We start from the raw sequence: 19,725 nt of genomic DNA on the forward strand, positions 1-19,725 counted from the left end.
AACATGAGTATTAATCCTATTAATATTAACAAGCAATAATAGAGATAATAGGAATAAAAGTCTAAAGTATTTATTGGTAAAAACTGTCCAATTATAAAAACTCAGTCCATAGACATGAGAATTAACGTATAATTTAGAAGTACATGCTAAGAAACCTCTTAAAAGTTTGGGTGGTTTGGGTATAAATTCTATTTTCAATGACCTGTGGTACTTATTTTTTACACTCCGATTCTCCTTCAACATGAAATTTGTCTTTAGTAGATGTTAAGATGATAAGAATATAAGACTAATTTTGAATGGGGTATTTCCATCCAAATAGAATTCTTTCTGAAGTAAATGTTTTTCTGTGGAACATCTGGGTCTGCAGCTGAAAGCAGCAGTTCAATTTTTTCAGGCTCTTTAGAGCATCCTTGTCAAATTTTATACTGAAGAAGGAACACAAAATCCCTCTCCTTCTCTTAACTTCATATGTACAAATGACAGGTAACAGAATCATCTGAGAGAGATGATGGTTTCATGACCCACGTGTCTCTTCTCCCTGTTTCATCTCACAGATGTTGATGAGTGTGCTGCAAATATGGACCACTGTAATCGAAACCTGTCGGGCTGTATCAACACTGAAGGGAGCTATGTCTGTAAATGCCTGGAGGGCTACACGGGAGATGGGCTCCATTGTGAAGGTATGGGAGTGCATGAGGACTGTGTTCCTTCTGGTAGGCTGGAGCAGAAGGAATGAGCAAGAGACACTTCTAGGCTGCTGAGCTGTCTCGTGTCCATGATGATTGGTTCTAGTTCTTTTTGAAGAATCTATTAAGGGTGTGGATACTAACAGTCACTCCCCCAGACAGTTGATGTTAATCATTTCTTGCTTTTTGATCCTGTCTGGATTGTGGCAGCTTCAACAGCTGATCGTTATGTAAGGCCTGTAGTTGTCAGTGCAGTGTTCTTCTCTGTTTGCACTCTTTTTAGTAGCTACAGCAGGAGAGAAAGGATGAGTGAAGTGGAGGAGGGAAATGGAGGCGAGTCAGTAGAGCTTTATTGGAAATCATTGTCATGAATACAAATGGAAGCAGGTATTGAGTGTGTCATAATACTCATCAAATAATTACAAGTTGGCTTGATAGGCATGAGGTTCAAGGTGTTGACTCTTAGAATCTGAATACACTCAGAGTCTTGTTAATAATAAGACTCGCAGATTCTCCCATCCAACTCTAATGCCAGATCTTCAATTCATTACCTACATTTCTTAAATCCATTTTACATCAAATATGAAGGAACAGGAAACTGTTCTTCCTCTCCAGTTTTTGAATAGTACATCTTGGTCAGAGCTTTGTAAGAGTCATTGTTTCTCTTTTGTCCTTTTCCTTTTTCCTTTATAGCCTAATTCAAAGTCCATTAATTTTGACCCAAATCTTATATGGTCTTTATTGGACTTTAGTTCTCCAGCACAGGTAAGGGCCACTGAAAATTAAGATATTATTGTCAGAAGGATGCAAAAAAGTGTTGGAGACAGGAGGTTGGTGAAATCTTTCTGTCCCAATGGTCAGAAATGTGTTTTTGGGAATGTTTGTAAGTGCAGACAGAAGCGATGACCTCCCCTGGCTGTCCCTCACCACCTACCAGGCAGTCTGCAGGCAGCTGTGGGTACTCACTATCTGTGACGTAGGTGCTCATCTAGAATCATTGTGGTATATGTCACTGTTATTAAAAATAGTCCATTATCTTCAAGTTATCTTCACAATGTTGGCAGATATGTTTCCATAACATCTTATAAATGCTGAGATTCTGTCTTGACGTGGATAAGACTGAAACAGTTTTTATGTTTGATGAGTTGAATTGTACTGTAAAAAACAGAAACTGATGTCTAAGTAATATTGTACTTCAGCTTTAGATGCCTAGCTGTATGCACAGTGTCTAGAAACCTATAAATACATTCAGAGAGGTACAAGGTGAACCTTTATCATGTTTCTTGGAATACAAGTATTCTGCAACAGAGCTGGTTGCTCTTTTGCCCCAGTATCTACCAAGGAAAATGCATGGAGGGAAGGCCTCTGGCATTTTTCCCCACTGCCAGGAGACTGCAGTGCTGCTGCCCCTTTAACTGATGCTCTGAGGCATTTCATTCTTCTAACCGCAGACTGTTTGGCTGATAGATATTGATGAGTGCAAGATGGGGACCCACACCTGTGGAGAGAACAGAACCTGCACAAATACAGAAGGAAACTTCACTTGCTCCTGTCCTGATGATGCTTCTGGAACCACCATGGGTTGTGGTGAGTATTTGGAGTGAGAATTAAAATCAAATGGCCCGTAACTAGTATCTGTGGCCTCAGCCAAGTTATTATACTGGGAAATTAAGGAATGACCATGTAGTGGTGTACTGGGCAGCTTGTGAAACCATTCAGCATTGCTTTAGGAGAATGGATCTGAGTTTAGTTTGGAAATATCTACATTTACATTAGTATTTGATGCTAAATTATACTGCCTAAATGAAATGACACACCTATCTAATGGCCTCTGAAATCAAGAGCAGAAGCTCCTCGGAGATTATACTTTTGGAGTTGATTTTGGGCTGTGCTGTTCTTCAAACCTCTGCAGGACTCCAGCACAAGAACTGCTTGTAATTGAAGTCCCATTTCATTCTTCAGAATAAGTCAGTTTTTCAGATCCTAATTTTTCAAGCAGCTCTGAAACTCTTTGGAAAATCTGGTTACCAGATTAATGAAAAGAGCATTTTATAGTATCTGATGCTCATTTCAGTTCCTCAGTGTGACAGCTGCGTTTTCTGACAGTGTGGAGCAAAGCGATACATTGCCTTCCTCTGAGTCAGCCTTCTTCATCAGGGTGAATTTTGCCACAGATCAAGTGACTGTTTGGTGACAGAAGGGCACTGTGAGATTGTCATAGATATTTTTTTTCTGCAGAAAAACAGAAGGAAGTTACAGCTTTTTAAAGTAGAACATCAATCTGGATCCTCACCTGCTTTTCAGCCATTTAAGCTTTCAGTAGTTTCAAGTGTCGCTCAGGAAATGATGATTTTAAATGATATATGACTTGGAAGTAATGCCTTATGGGTCCCTCAGCTGTAAATATGATCTCCTGTCTTCATGTGTGTTAACACGCTGTTTTAAGTCTTTGCCTAGTAAGCTCTTTTAGCAGGCAGGAATTTTCTTTGCAGAATGCAGAGCACATGGGATTCACCGCTATCACTTATTCCTTTCCAGTCCGGGCTCTTTGCCCTGATGGTTCTCCTGCAAATGAAATTTTAAGAAAACAAATGCCATTAAAGGTCATGTTGCAATAAAAATGGTGTGAGTCATAAAACTGATCCCATAAATGTGTGGGATTAGGTATATTGCTGCTAAACCACACTGCTGTGTAGATGTTCGGTTCTGACTTACAGATTCAGTGCAGCACTGAAGTAGGCAAAAATGTGCTCCTGTTCTATAAAAGCAACTCTGCAATATAGGTCATATACAGAGAAATCAGAGCTCCCTGCTAAGCTAGCCAGTTGGGGCACTTATGGAGGTGACTGTGCAGTTCTGAGCAGGCTACAGAAATCTTTGAAGAATTGGGTCAGAGGAGTTCTATGCTTCCAGTGAAACTGTTAGCAAGACTTGAGATAGCTTGCACAGATGCTATCAAATGGATAGCTGCAAAGTAGAAATAGTTTGTGCAAGAATGTATGTTTGACTGTGAAAGCTTTTCAGGTTGAGTTTCATATGCACAAAGTGCATTCACCTTTCACCTGTATATTTGATTCTGCATAGTGGAGATTGTCTGTACCCTCAAGCTGGGTAAGAAATCATTTAATTGTAAATAGTTAGGCAGCCAGGAGTTATTGTTGTCTTTTTTTTAACCAGAATTGTATTCACACATCTAAACTGACAGAACACAGCTGACCTCTGTGTGCCTAAATTTCATACGCAAAACAAGCAAATAGATTAAAAACAAGTATTTGGTTGTAATTGGAGATTCTTACCTACTATCCTATCTTGACGTTCTGGAACTCTTTCATGCCAGCATAGTCAACAGCTTGATATGTCTTTGTGAAATCCTGCCTTTCAGAATCTACTTTGTCTCCTACTGTTGTCAGCAATGAATACTCTACACACCCTGGGCCAGGTGACTCCGTAGGATGCCCCCCTTCCTATGATTCATACTGCCTCCATGGGGGAGTGTGCAATTATGTTTCTGACCTACAAGACTATGCCTGCAAGTAAGTACAGAGCTGTATATCATCTGTGCTGATTAATGGTATCCTTGGGGCACAGTTGAGTGCAGATTATGAAGTGCTTGCCCATAGATCGTCCATTCATGGCCTATGATGGTGATTATCTTTAGATTCTGGTCTTTTCTGCAAATGTTCACTTTGTTAATATCTGTCACAATTAATGGTAGGATTGGGTTTGTTCCCTGAGTTTGTTCTTAAAGTGTGAGGTAAATTGTTAAATTACTTGGTGCTCACAGCCTTATGCAAAGGCAGTGCTTGCTCTCCCTCTGGTGTTGGCTTGCACTTGCCTGTTGACCTTGCTGTCCATTTACCACTGCCACTTGACTTCTATACCCTCAGGATAACTGGGGAATGTATCTCCCTACGTGTATGTATGGGAATGAAGTAGATGCTTTGTGCTGTGGGTCTGCTAAGGTGATCACAGCTGTTATAGGAGTTGGTATGACTTATGCTCATCTCTGGTGTTTGCTACAATCTTATTTTATTATTATTATTATTATTTTAGAATAAACCACAGACTCATTCAAAGCTCTATTTTTTCTCCTCGTTCAGTTCCTCATACTGAAACTGAAGAGTCTACAAGCGCAGAACATTTAAATGGGAACTTGTCTTAATTATTTTAACTGTTAGTGTGTAGGAACCCACAATTCCACATTCTTCAGTACTGGAATTGGAAGACGTTAAATAAATTGTGGGCTAGCCCTGCTTAGCTCTGTTCTGCAGGAGAGCGGAGTTGCACTGAACTGATTCTACACGGTGGGCACTAGATGGCAGCATTCATTCATGTAGGCTGTCAAGTAGCAGAAGGAAGTCATGGAAAAATGTTCTCCAGCAGAATATTCTCAAATTACTAAATCTATTCATTAATTAATTATATTAAAATTTTTTATGTGTTTCTTCGCTTTTTAGTCATTTTGATATATACGTTCCATTCCTCTATAAGCTATTTCAAAGTTGGTCTTTTTCAGAGGTAAAAATGCTTGAACTAGTAAACAAAAAGAGCCTATAGAAGAAGCTTGTAATAAAAGTAAATTATGAAGACATTTCTAACCATCATGTCTTTTTCAGACACTTTTGTTTCTGTTAGCAGTTATTCAGATTGAAAGTTTATTTCCTCAACAAAATAACTCTCCAAGAGATAACAACTTTTTGCTCAGAGATATGATTTAGCAGAGGGTTGATAGAGTTAGGGTACTGTGGTTAGGCTGTGGTTGGACTTGATGATCTTTGAGGTCTTTTCCAACCTGGGTAATTCTATGATTCTATGATGCCAAGTTCAAAAAAAGGGAACCTTGCTTCTGAAAAGGGTTAAATAGAAAACCCTGCTGAATTCAACAAGATATTTCCATAAGGGTTGCCAATAATAAATCAACATGCAAGGTGACTGAGGTGATGATTTGGGTGTTTGCTGACACTCACAAAGTGCTCTTGCTTCCTTTTGGCAGCTGTGTGACAGGCTACGTTGGGGAGCGGTGCCAGTTCAGCGACCTGGAGTGGTGGGAGCAGCAGCACGCCGAGCGGGTGAAGGTGCGGAACATCACCATTGGTGTGTGTATAGCAGTGCTGCTACTGCTGCTGGGGTCATTGGCCGCCTACTGCTCCAGGTACTGCTTCCATACTCGTGTTGTGAGTACATGGCAGAGGGGCTGAGGTGCCTGTGGCCTTCACAGGTGGCTTGTGGAGAAGAATTTGTGCTGTTCCTCAGCTGTTGGAAATCCCATAAAGTTCTTGCTCTGCTCTTGCATTTCAGTAATTGGTTCTATGAATAATTCATAAAATTCTGGCATGTCCCTTTGCTGCAGTACTCACATTGATGTTAAATAGTGACATGTGTCTGGAGAGAGAAAGAGTAAGCCTGTTTAGGTTCAAAGAAGAGCCATAATTTGTATTGATGAGAGAGTTTCAGAGCACCTCATTTACTTCTTCCTCAGTTTCCCTTAAGAGCTGTAGATGTCTGCAGGTGCCGTGGTAGAGCTTTGCTCTTCTCTGCTAACTGTATCAGTTTTACTTCCCTTTCAGGGTAGGACTGTACCTTAATATTTCCTTGCCAGTGAGAAAAGTGCTATGTTTCCCTTTCAGTAGCCCATTTCTACAGTGAAACCTGCAGCACTGAATGTGAAAGCAGTTTTCCTGGTAGTAGATGTGGGTCTAAGGCACATCTGTTGTAAAAGTACTCCCTGGCATTTTCCATGGCCGTAGTAAATTGTGCAGGTTTGGGATTCTTCTTGTGGCAAAAAGAATCCCTATAGTCACCATTTAAGAACCTACTCTGTTGTGAAATCAACGTCATTGATGTCCCTTACACTGGAAAGTATTCAGCATTAAGTAAGTTAGTCTTTTGGCCATGACCTTGTCAGAGAACAGTTCTCAGAGGCTCTTGTTTAAATGTACATTTTTTATTTAACAAGTATTTTACAGAGTAAGCACATAAATAGCCAGACAGCAGCCAAATCAGCAGCCCCCACTGCATGCCTACCCGCCTTTCTTATGCAGGGTTGGTGTGGGTTGTTTTTTTTTGTAGTTTGTTTGTTTTTTGTGTGTGTGGTTTAGACTAATTTTAAAATTAGAACCTCCTAGGCATAAAAAGTTAAGCTGCAAGAGAAGCTAGCTATAAAAGCTAATATTTTCTGTTCCTATTTAACGGTTCTCAGCATATTTAGTCCATAAAAGTAGATAAGCTGTCACATTTCTGTGTGATGGGAGCTGATGATAGAGATCCAGATTTAAAGCTAAGTGAAGGCTGATTTGTTCTCATGACCTGAGATTCAGAAGCTAATCAGTGGAATGATACAAGCAGAAGAGACAAATCATTAGATTCCTGTATTTCCCATGCACGTCTTTTAAACTGTCATGGAAAAAAGCTACAATATGGCCTGTTTTAAGTTATAAAGATAATGAATATCTGTTCCTCTCTCTCTCTTGTCATTTCTCCCTGATTTACTTTTCTTTCTCGCCAAATGCTTTTGATCAATATAACTATTTATCTCAACAACAAGTTTTCAATTACATGCTTGACTGCATTTGTACTGCAGCTATTACTAGCCTAACTAGATAAAAATGAAACTGCTGATCTGAAATCCCTGTTTAACTGGAGTCTGGAAACCAATATTTGTCTTGAAATCACTATACTGTTTTTTCCTATAATCTACAGTATTTTGAAATGTACCGATTAAGTCTACAGCAGTCCAATTCCTTCTGCAGTATGATGCAGACATCTCTTTCTAATTGGAGGAAACAAAGATCTCCATTTTCCAATTTGATGACTGTACTAACTGGAGGCAGAGAGTGCCGAAGTACTGTGTTGGTTTGTTCAGTGGCTGTAGCCTGCTGTAGGTAACAGTTTTGCTCTTCACTTATGGTTTAGGTAGTCTGGATGTATAGGATTCCAGGTTTCCTGTCTACTTTGGGAAGCAGGGAAACGATTTCTCTTCCAACCGAGAGTCACAAATTTAACACCCATGACTTGGCTGAGGTCACTCAAAGATTGGCAGAAGGCCTGGGATTAGGATTGAGAAATCCTTGGCCTGTTGACTATGCTCAGTCAATTTGATTCCAGCTTCTGCTAGTGTTCACAGAGACTGCTGTGCCTACTGAGTCTGTCTGGCATCTGTCATTCTGCAAGCTGCAAAGCGAGCCACAACATTAGAGTGATTCTTTTGAGCAGGGCATCCTCCTGAGAGCTGTGCCCCTGATGCAGTGTGCTCTGCTCTGGTTTGCTCACAGAGCAATGGACTCAACTTCTGTTAGCACAATGATGTGCAGTGCTGAGCAGATACATCCAGATGAGGTTTAAAACACATAAAGCAAACTTGCTGTGGTGCCAGAAAGGTAAAATACCTTGAAACTTTTGGAATTCAAAAGAGTGAAACGTGACTTTCAATCTGATGATGAGGAGAAAGAAGAAAAAATGAATATATTATGTCAAAAAGGATGTGCTGATTTGAACCTCCAGTAGTGTAAATGAGCTGTTTTTCTTCTGACTGTGTCTTCTGCTTTGGAATCTGTACTGGCTTTTAGTCCTGCCTTACAAGTGATTAGTGTCACTTTGGAGCTATTTGTAACCTTTCCTCAACTCAGGATTTTACTTATAGAAAATTATAAGAAAATAAATGGGGTGTTTAAAATTATAAGGTCTACTTTTATTTTTTTCTAATGAATGAGCCTTCGCAGGTGGCACGCTAGAATAAGTGTTCATTTGCTTCTTACTTTTATTTCTGTTAAGCAGTTTGTTTTAACCTCCGTGCTGTAGTTAACACTAATGCTCCTTTTCAGAGGAATGAAAGAGAACAAAATTTATGTCCCTTCTGTAAATACTTACAGAGTAAAGTGTGAAACGAAGCAGCATCTGTTCCTCCCAAAGTGAAATAATTTGTTTCAGCTTTTGCTCTGTTGCAGGAGTCAAAACTTTTATAAGAAGAACCGCTTTGCAGAAGGGATAAGAGATGCCAGTAGCCGCACAGACAGTGAGAGCGTGACACCTACTTGCAACAAGTCACGGGTAACTATATTAATATGGAGTGAAGAGGGAAGTAGGAAGGATCAAAGAGTGTTAGGGATCCACTTGAGCTTATCCATCAAATAATTCACATCTTAAATACATTAAATAACTGCTAGAGTCATCAAGTGCTTTGCTGTGAACCCTAGTTCATCTTACCTCATTGTTATCCCTCAAAGTTCACAGCTGCCTGGATGTATTGCAACCATTAGCGGGTGTTATTGTTAGCTTTGAACACAACAGTTGGGGAACTGTGTTCTAAATTAAGGAAATGGCAATGTGATGACATGGCATATCAGAGTTATTTTCACAGGAATGTATGCCCTCCATATAAAAGGCTTCTTGGAAGACAAGTGTTGTGTGTGCTACCTGAGATGGTGAACTTTATTTGGGGGGCTGATGCAATTAAATGTTGTGGTATTAGGAGCTGCTTCCGTGTAAAGAGAATCCCCCAGGTTGTTAATTTGCAGTTTGAGAGGGAATATAAAATACTAATTCAGCATGGCCATAAGTAGAAGTGCCATGCTTGCACTGACCTCTTTCTCTTCTCACTGGTAACAGGTGACAGGACAATAGGAAATGGCCTCACGTTGTGCCAGGGGAGGTTTAGTTTGGCTATCGGGACAAACTTCTTTACTGAAAGGGTTGTTAAGCACCGGAATAGGGTCACCAGGGAGTCTATGATTGAGTCACCATCCCCGGATGTGTTTAAAAACTGTTTGGATGTGGTGCTCAGGGACATGATTTAGCAGTGGGTTGTTAGAGTTAGGGTAGTATGGTTAGGTTGTGGTTGGACTCGATGATCTTGAAGGTCTATTCCAACCTGAGCAATTCTATGATTCTGTTGTCAATTTTGAAGTTGCACCAGTGAATTTGAGCCCAAGAGATCTGATCTAGGGACCTGATTTTCCCTGGAGTTAAAAAGACAGTACGTGGAAGTTTGGTGGCCCTGCCAGGCAGGGGAGTTGGAGCTCCATGATCCTTGAGGTCTCTTCCAACCCGGGTCATTCTGTAATTCTGTGTGTGATTCTGTGACATTATGTTGGAACCAAAAGGCCAAAAGGACATAACTGGCATCTGTGGCTACTTCTGTGCCCAGACAGAAACTCCTCTGTCAGAACAGCATGACTTTCCCTGAGGTCTTGTCTGCACACAACCATTGTCCTACACTGTATAAGCTGCTGTAATGCAGGTAGCAGTTGCCTTTAGGCAGCGTTGTGCCAATGGAAAAGACTACTGAAAGAGTTTGCTTGTGCAGGCTTGGAGATAAATTCTAGCGATGCACCTACATTTTACGGGGATACTGCACACATTTGTTTCTGGTATAGATATTACTGAAGGGATTGAAAGCCTTTCACATCAAGCCACAGTTGGAAGGTACAAAAACCATGCAGAGTAAACAAGATCATGGGTAAATTCAGCTTTATACATTTACTTTAATAATAATGGAAACTTCAGCTTTAAATCTAGACTTTATTTGCCTGATCCTGAAGTTTTGATTTTGCTCCTGGTATTTCAATCCAGAAAGAGCTGAGCTTGCTTTCCTCAGGGGCGTGTTTGAAGGACTGAGTATCTCAAACTGTCTGTACTGCACAGCTGAGCATTTTCAATCAACATGAAAAAAGCCTCGCATGTTGTTTATTCTAAGAGTCAGACAGGATTTGTGAGTAACCACTGAAATACACTGTTGAGCGTGTCCAAAGAGTACCTCCCCTACTTATGACTAGAAAGAGCTCCTTAGCTGGTCAGCCTGAGAGTTTCATAGGCCTTTTGTTTCTAGCTGCTGACCTGGCCAGCACTCCATTCCTCCAGATACCAGACAACAAAAGTTCTGAATCTTTGTGATGCCATCGTTTGTTCACAGCAGAGACAAAAAATAAACATGGTTTGCAAAATATCTGGAGCTGGAAAAAATCAGAAACATTTGCTGGGACTGAGAACAGCTTGGTGCCTGGGAGCCCTGCTCTAGGAGGCCTGAGATGCATTAATTCTGTCCCTGCCTGCTGTTGTTCTTGCAGTTAATGCTAGTGGTTGGTGACACTTTTGCTGGATATGGGCTAATTAGACAGCTAAGCAATAAACTGAATCAACAAAAACAAATCCTACCTATTCATCTACTTGTGTTGAATTTCACCACACATTCTTCTTGTGGGAGACAACAAATGCATTAATAATAAAGTAATCCATTGTAAATGGCTTCTTGGAGACTGGAAGGGGAAATCACTGACCCCTTGCTACTTATTGCATTTTCACAGTAATGGATTCCTGTGGTTTCATGCATGTGATTTTCTCTGTGGTGATGTAACCGTAAGTGTTAAGTTCACTGGGGCTCCATGTGTGCACAAACACAGGTTAGAAAATGAAGAGCTGCCAGAAAGCAGCAGGAAGTTGTCCACTTCTGCTGTTCACTTAAAGTGGTTTGTTGGGCAGATTTATGTTTCAAACAACAACACAAAAAAGAGTAGTTCTAATAAAGGACTGATGAAGTTCTCTCCATTTGTAGCCTGCAGTGCTCCTGATAATTTGTGACTCTGGGGAAGGGATGGAGTGCAAAGACATTCCTGGTGTTGCTCACTCAAGCTACAGTATTGGATGAGTTTTTAACCTGTCATGCTTGCCACATGCTAGATATCATGATATTGAAACAATGCATACAATTCTCCCAAGGGTCATTCACTTCTCTATTTTTTTTGATAAATAAGGCTACATTTGAGTGAGGGTATGCCTTAGGTATTTATTTTTCACATTTGTACTAGAAATCCATAAGGCAAGATAGCTTTGTACCTGGAATATGGAAGCCTTGGTAAACTTCAGCACAGTCTCACTTGTCTTCCACTGTCACTGGGATAATGGAATTGCACTCCCAGGTGCTGCCAAGATCTGGGAAAGGGAGGCTTGCTTCCTTCCCTGTGTCTGACAGGGTCTCCTGTTGTCTGGTTACAGGCCACCTTAATACTTCAAATGTGGTTCTAAATACTGTGGAGAGAGTCAGTTTTCATGTACTTTTGTTCTTGCATTTGGAAAGGTTGATTTGCAGAGCAAGAGAGTGGGCAATTCTTTACTGGATTGGGACTCATGCTTTCCAAAGAAAGACCAGGGCTGTCATCAACTCCAATGTTTAATTATCTGCAGGGGAAGGGTCATCCCAGAAGCCAGGATGACCTTTTTCCCCCTACTGTGGTTGGAGTGTGTGGCCTTTCTTGTCTGCCTCTTGGGTTTCAGAAAACTGGTTCATTTCATATTAATTTGGGCTATCTTTTGTGCGTATTGTATGTATTTGCAGTTTGTGGTTGTCAAGGAGTGTAGCAGTTCTCTGGAGACTAAAGCGGTTGATCTAATTGAGTGTGAGACAGCAGACCCTCATCCTGCCTGTCCTTCGCAGTATGGTAAGTAGGATTTCCTTCTTTCACACAGAATCACAGAATTATAGGGGTTGGAAGGGACCTCTAGAGATCATCGAGTCCAACCCCCCTGCCAAAGCAGGCTCCCTACACCACGTCGCACAGGTAGGCGTCCAGGCGGGTCTTGAATATCTCCAGAGAAGGAGACTCCACCACCTCCCTGGGCAGCCTGTTCCAGTGCTCCGTCACCCTCACCGTAAAGAAGTTCTTGCGCACATTCGTGCGGAACTTCCTATGCTGGAGTTTCAGCCCATTGCCCCTAGTCCTGTCCCCACGCACTACTGAAAAGAGACCAGCCTCGCCACTATAGCTCCCACACCTCAGGTATTTATAAACCTGGATCAAGTCCCCTCTCAGCCTTCTTTTCTCAAGGCTAAACAGACACAGTTCCCTAAGTCTCTCCTCGTAGGGGAGATGGTCCAGGCCCTTCACCATCTTTGTGGCCCTCCGCTGGACTCTTTCCAAGAGATCCCTGTCTTTTTTGTACTGGGGAGCCCAGAACTGGACACAGTATTCCAGATGAGGCCTCACCAGGGCAGAGTAGAGGGGGAGGATCACCTCCCTTGACCTGCTGGCTACGCTCTTTTTAATGCACCCCAGAATGCCATTGGCCTTTTTGGCTACAAGGGCACACTGCTGGCTCATGGCCAACCTGTCGTCCACCAGGACGCCCAGGTCCCTCTCAGCAGAGCTCCTCTCCAGCAGGTCTTCCCCCAACCTGTACTGGTGTATGCAATTATTTCTACCAAGATGCAAGACTCTACACTTGCTTATGTTAAACCTCATCCGGTTTCTTACTGCCCAGCTCTCCAGCCTGTCCAGGTCTCTCTGAATGGCCGCACAGCCTTCAGGCGTGTCAGCCAATCCTCCCAGCTTCGTGTCATCAGCAAACTTGCTGAGGGTGGCCACTATCCCCTCATCAAGGTCGTTGATGAAGATGTTGAACAAGACTGGACCCAGCACAGACCCCTGGGGGACACCACTAGTCACAGGCCTCCAGCCAGACACCGCACCGCCAACGACAACCCTCTGCACTCTGCCAGTCAGCCAATTCTCGATCCACTTCACCGTCCACTCATCTATCCCATACTTCCTCAGCTTTGTTATAAGGATGTCATGGGGGACCGTATCAAAAGCCTTACTGAAATCAAGGTAGACTACATCTACCGCTCTCCCCCCGTCCACCCAGCTAGTGACATCTTCATAAAAGGCCACCAGGTTGGTCGAGCACGACCTCCCCTTGGTGAACCCATGCTGAGTACTCCTGATAACCTCCTTTTCTCCCAGTTGTCTGGAGATGGCATCCAGCACAAGCTGTTCCATCACCTTCCCTGGGACAGAGGTGAGGCTGACTGGCCTATAATTACCCGGGTCATCCTTCTTGCCCTTTTTGAAGACTGGGGTGACATTGGCCATCCTCCAGTCTTCAGGCACCTCCCCAGTTCTCCAAGACCTTTGAAAAATTACAGAGAGCGGCTTAGCAATAACCTCCGCCAGCTCTCTCAGCACCCGCGGGTGCACCCCATCAGGTCCCATGGATTTATGGACATTAATGTTTCCTAAGCACTCACGGACCACCTCTTCCCTGACTAAAGGGAAATCTCCCATTCCCCAGATTCTCTCATCAACCACCGGGGACTGGGATTCCTGGGGGAGAGCCCTTTCACTAAAGACAGAGGCAAAGAAGGCGTTCAGTATTTCCGCCTTCTCAGCATCCCCCGTCACCAGAACACCCCCCTCACTTAGTATGGGGCCCACATTCTCCCTAGCCTTCCTTTTGCTGTTAATGTACTTAAAAAACCCTTTTTTATTATCCTTTATCTCCTTAGCTAGATTCAGCTCCAGGTGGGCTTTAGCCTTCCTGGTCGCATCTCGGCAGTCCCTGACTACATTCTTATATTGTTCCCAAGTGGCCAGACCCTTTTTCCACATATCGTGTACTTTCTTCTTTCTGCGGAGCTTGCACATGAGTTCCTTACTCATCCACGCAGGTCTCCTGGCACCTTTTCCTGACTTCTTAGTTGCAGGGACGCACTGATCCTGAGCCTGGAAGAGGAGCCGTTTGAATGCTAGCCAGCTCTCACAGGCCCCCTTGCCTTCTAGCACCCTGGCCCACGGGATGGCCCCAAGTAAGTCCCGGAGGAGATCAAAGTTGGCTCTCCTGAAGTCCAGGGTAGCAATCCTACTTTTTGTTTTGCTTCCTCCGCTCAGGATCTCGAACTCCACCATCTCATGGTCGCTACAACCCAAGTTACCCCCGACTTTTACTTCCTTAACGAGTCCTTCCTTGTTGGTAAGAATAAGGTCCAGCAGCACCCCGCCCCGCGTCGGTACCTCGACCATCTGCATTAGAAAGTTATCTTCAATACACTGCAAGAATTGTCTGGACCGCGCATGCTTGGCCATATTGGTCGTCCAGCAAATATCTGGATAATTGAAATCCCCCAAAAGTACCAACGCCCGGGAGCGTGATGCTACTTCCAGTTGGCTACGGAAGGCCTCATCAACCTCCTCTTCCTGATCAGGAGGCCTGTAGTACACACCCACTACAGTGTCCCCCTTACCAGCCTGGCCCTTGATTCTCACCCACAAGCTCTCGACTGCTACATCACTCTCCCCCAGGTGGAGTTCAATACATTCTAGCTGCTCTCTCACATAAAGAGCAACTCCACCACCCCGCCTTGCTAGCCGATCTTTCCTAAAAAGGACATAGCCCTCCATGACAACATTCCAGTCATGCGAGCTGTCCCACCACGTCTCTGTGATCGCAATGAGATCATAGCCATGCGATCGCACACAAAACTCCAATTCTTCCTGTTTATTCCCCATGCTTCGCGCATTAGTATACAGGCACTTGAGAGAAGGAGCATCTCCCCACCTCTCTCCATGCCTTTGAACCCCTTTGTCAGCACCCAACACGCTCTGCTTTAAGCCTTGAACTGCCGCCTCAGACCCAGCGGCCCTCATTTTGTCCCCTTCCCCCTTCGTACCTAGTTTTGTCCCCTTTATTTATTACATCGCTCCTCACCTTTTGTACCAGCAAGAGCAGTGGTTGGTCAAGGAGACAGAGAAATCATATGATGCCACTGCTTTGCTCAGAGCCGTCTGTGCAAAGCAGAAAAGATGTTTTGCATTGTTGTAAAATCATTTGGTCCTCTGCTTTGCAGATTATACGTCAGGAATTATACTGTAACTGTTCTTTTAGACTCATAAGAAGCCAGATGCTTCTCGTGATAGTATTAACATCATATTTTTGCATTTACAAAATATTTCATGGGTTAGCTTCATAGCAATGAGTTATCCAAATCACATTGATGGGGAACGCATATCCTTGGAAAGATATGCTTTGACAGTCCTTGCTCATTCCAGCAGGATAACTGATGGGGTGTGAAGAGTCCAGATCTCCCTAGAAACCTTTTGTCCTGGAGCAGCAACTGCAGTTTTGCTTTTTTGTATTAAACAAGATGCTTGACTACCCGAGGAATGCTTGGTGCTTAAAAAGAGATGAGATGAATGGAGGAGATATTCTTCCCATCACTGATGCAAAAGTGGCAGGTGGCACAGGAACACACAACAGTCTGTCTTGGCCCACAGGTTACCAACTGGATTGCTCTGAGTTTAAAAAAACTTTGCACTGTAGAGTCAACTGGTTCTCTTAATTGCTCATGTGGTGAAAACTGATGGGGAAGGATGGATGTCCTTAAGTCCTGTCCATAGAAGTTACCAGACAACCTGGCTTTCATCAGCCATTTTAGAAACATGCAAACACAAATATTGAGGATACTGAAATGGGCAAGCATCCTGTAAGATCTTCATAACTGTGCAGCCTGTCCTTAGATATATTTTAGGAAGTCAATTTATTAATCAGGAGAAAATATGCCTCACATTTCCTTGGTTGAACCAGTATTGTGAACATGTGTAGAACCGTGTTGTCTAGTGAAGGAAGCCTGATGTTTCCCATTAGAATACTCTGTTCTCACTCACAGTTTCATCAGATGCAGCTTTTGGAACAGAAATTTCAGGTATCTGAGAATATTAAGAAAAGTGATTCAACCACTTCAGAGAGTGATAAATAATCTGATGCCTTTTCTTTAAGACATTAAAGAAAGTTCTTCCCTATATCACTGAATAATTCTAAGACCTTTAGATTTTGGAGTGGGGTGGTCTTCCTGTCATAGGCATGTCTTTTCCTGATCTTACATGTTAGAATAGAAAAATATGATATTTGTCTAGGGCACATCACTTACTAAAACCTCAGTCAAGTCATTGACTTTTTCTCTTTTTTGTTCTTTTTTTGTATCAGTTGTTTTTCTATATATATATATATATTTTTTTTTTTTTTTTTTTTGTAAATTTATTCTGATTTACCATTAGTTGTCTTTTAGCCTAGGTGTTGTGAAGCGTCCTAAAGGGCTTCCAGTAACATATATCCATTTTGTTCAGTGGAACAGCCTACAGCATATGATAAAGAAGCAGAGACTTTGGTGGAAGAGAAGAAAGAGCAAGACTGCCCAGAAGATGTTCCCAGCACAGAAAAATTTCTTGAATCCACGGTAGCAGAGAAGAGTCTTTCCCAGGCTGCCTGGAGAGCCCATCTCAAGCCCTGCCAGCCTGCCCCAGCCAGCCTGCTAATGCAGCCGGACTAGAAGAAGTCTGAGTTGAGTGGAAAAGAGAGGAACTATTGGAAAATGGGAACTTAGGAAACACTGGAACAGCCTTCATTGGTTTTGGTTTTATTTTTGGTGTTATTTTTTTTCTGTGCACTAGAAAACCAACCAAGCAACCAACCAACAACAATGCAAATAAAAATGGAACAGAGAAGTTGTTACCAGTCCTTCCCTGTTGTCTCCACTTGGAAGAATTACAGTGAGCAATTCATTTGCAATGAATACTCTACAAGTATCACTTTTAGGATCAACACTGCAAATTTCATTAAATTGGCAGCTAAAAGGACACTGGGAGAAAACAGCTTAGTGGGTGGGTTCTTAGAGATGAATATTTTGTAATGGAGCTTTGTGCAAAGAGTCTTTACGTGCACAGAGAGCCCAGAGAATTGCCTATGTAGTGGGCCACACGGACAATGGTAGAGAAACTGGGATTGAAGGTGATGCAGTAATATGAGATAAAATGAATCTTTTTTGTTAAAATTTTGTTCATGGACACTGTAGCTTTCCCCCCAGAACTACTCTCAGACCAGGGTAACCTCTGGGACTTCACTGGAGTTGTTGCTGTAATAACTGATACCAAATGTGGTTCCATGTTTCTCAGATTTGGTGGGTTGGAGGAGTGCTTGTGTGTGTATGGTGTTAGTGATGGCCTCGTCTCTAAAGTGAGATGAAACATTTGAGGAGTAAGCGATTCCTCTGTTAATTTTTTCTGTGGCTGGCAGCAAAATCTGTACTGTTATACAGGACTTAATGTTGGGAAACAAGTCCAGCCAGTTTCTGCACCGAAAGAATATGAGAAGTGAGAGAAACATACAAAATGCCCCTTCAGTTTGGACCGACATCCGCATAAGTGATTTGTGCTGCCTCAAAAAGTCCATGTGATTGATTGGAAAACAACACCTGTTTTTCCTGTAGTTGACTTTCTAACAGCTACAGCTCTCTTCCAGTTATCTGCTAACAAGAGCTAACTTGCTTTTAATGCTCTGTCATATACGAAGTTGTAGCTTAGTTGTTTATCATCTCATATGAGTTTCAATGTTAATCTTGAATTCCTAAGGCTTTTTTCAGAATGTTTGGGAAGATAACTGGAAATTAGTTATGTTACTAGTGACTTTCTCATTACAGGGGATCTTTCAGACCTCTGTGTTTTAAATCTGCTGCTATGAATACTGAACACCTCCTGTAAGGTGTTGTCATTTGGTTACCAACTCTGTAGATCAGTGATGGAAAAGAGTATTGAAAGGCTCTTATCTCTTGTCCAAAATCGTTGCACTCTTAAGTGACTTTGTGAAGTTACTTCTGATTTATGCTCATGTTAACAGTAAGAACACTGAGCCCAAAGTATCTGAACTACAGAAATTGTAGGGTTCTGTTTTGTAGACAGTTGTCATTTTAGTGGTTTATCCTTCCCATGTGATTTTTTTGGTGGATAGTTTTGAATTACTGATTCAGCGAGTACAAAATATAAACTTGTAAAACAGATCTTTCCAAAGCATTGTTAGGATTAGCAGCAGTGAAGGCACATTCTCTTGTATTAATGGAGATAGAATGGAAAATGTAGCTAAGGAGGGTTTGCCTACAAAATTGTATGACGGTGAAGGGAACCACTTGGCTGAACCACTAGTATACAATAAACTGGATTTTAATTTAAATATAGTTTAATTTATTAACGTTGTAGAAAGCATCTAGGTTAGGTTCTCCGGTATTTCACAATTTGTTAGCAATCTTATGTATGTTGTTAGGGAGAGTCCAGCTATAAAGGCAAAGTGGTTTATTTTCATGAGATCTACACAGTAAAATGACTTTTATCCTTGCACTTTGTTTATCTCTGGTGAAATATGTTTCTGTGCTTAAAATCCAAGTGCTATGTTGAATGACAGTCAACATTTAGTTGGATGTTTCCCTGATCAAAGGAAATAAAGACTTGTAACTTCGAATCTTGTCTAAACAAAGATATTTCAGACTCCTTACAAATTAGTTTCCTATTCTATTCCATGTTTTGTTTACTTTGCTTTCCTTCAGTCTAAGCATCTAATTTCAAATTTGATAGCATTCTTTAGAGAATGAGATAGGAAAGTCAAAACGATATGTTTTTATATTTAGTGTGTTGCAAGTTCTAAATGTTTCCTACACTTGGCAGGAAGCTCAAAATAATCCTTAACAATAAAACCTTGGGATGTTGTTTCAACATAAATATAATATATTTGGATTATTTGTATGTTTACAAAGCCATTGATTTATAAAAAGAATAATAAAGATGTTTGGTGACTCTCTTGTTCTGAAAAAATGTGAGCAAAACTTACAATTTAAACTATGTTGTGTTTGTTGATACCTCTACTGGTTTCATGCAACTGCAGAGTAGCATGCTGGCATGCTACATGCAGGGATCATGAGCTTTTCTTTCACCACTTAGAGGATTTGTAAAAATGAAGATTATCATCTGAAGCTCACAATTAGATCCCAGCTAGATTATGGTAAGTTTTCATTTGTGATTTTAATTACATAATTTTCATAAACAAGTAGAAGGTAAATATTTTTGTGCCCATTTAAATGGTTGTCTTATGAATGTTGCTACTTCTTTGTCTAGAAAAATTACTAATGATTTCAAAATATGTTTTCAGTCTTGTCTCCAATATGTTATATGTATGTTATTCTCAGGCTTTGCATGCAAATCAGCTGAAGTCAAATGGTAGAATGCTGGAGGTTTTATTATTATTATTATAGTTTTTGCAAATTTATTTATTTATGTCTCAACCTCAGATACTTTTAAAATTATTAAACATTCTGGGTGTGTTACTAACAGTATTAATCTCAAATCCTACTGGAATACCCTGACTTTTAAAAATAAAATGAATGGGTATTGTATTAAGCTGCAAAAGAAGGATTTTAAAACACTGAGAAAAATCTTGACAAGCTCAAAGTGAGAAA

General features: G+C 41.5%; 1 protein-coding gene across 2 annotated transcripts in view; it reads left to right on the plus strand.

Annotated features, from left to right (window-relative positions):
• The window catches only part of EGF (epidermal growth factor), a 55,092-nt gene extending 35,989 nt beyond the window's left edge, over positions 1-19,103 (plus strand). For both annotated transcript variants that reach the window (XM_072336225.1, XM_072336226.1), the window contains 7 exons: positions 555-680; positions 2,154-2,273; positions 4,069-4,219; positions 5,680-5,838; positions 8,630-8,732; positions 12,013-12,115; positions 16,574-19,103. In XM_072336225.1, the coding sequence (XP_072192326.1) occupies positions 555-680; positions 2,154-2,273; positions 4,069-4,219; positions 5,680-5,838; positions 8,630-8,732; positions 12,013-12,115; positions 16,574-16,776 (965 nt within the window). In that variant the 3' untranslated portion in view covers positions 16,777-19,103. The remainder of the gene's footprint in view (positions 1-554; positions 681-2,153; positions 2,274-4,068; positions 4,220-5,679; positions 5,839-8,629; positions 8,733-12,012; positions 12,116-16,573) is intronic.
• The last annotated feature ends 622 nt before the right edge of the window (positions 19,104-19,725 follow it).

The sequence above is a fragment of the Excalfactoria chinensis genome, chromosome 4 (genome assembly GCF_039878825.1).
Source record: "Excalfactoria chinensis isolate bCotChi1 chromosome 4, bCotChi1.hap2, whole genome shotgun sequence".
Classification (NCBI taxonomy): domain Eukaryota; kingdom Metazoa; phylum Chordata; class Aves; order Galliformes; family Phasianidae; genus Excalfactoria; species Excalfactoria chinensis.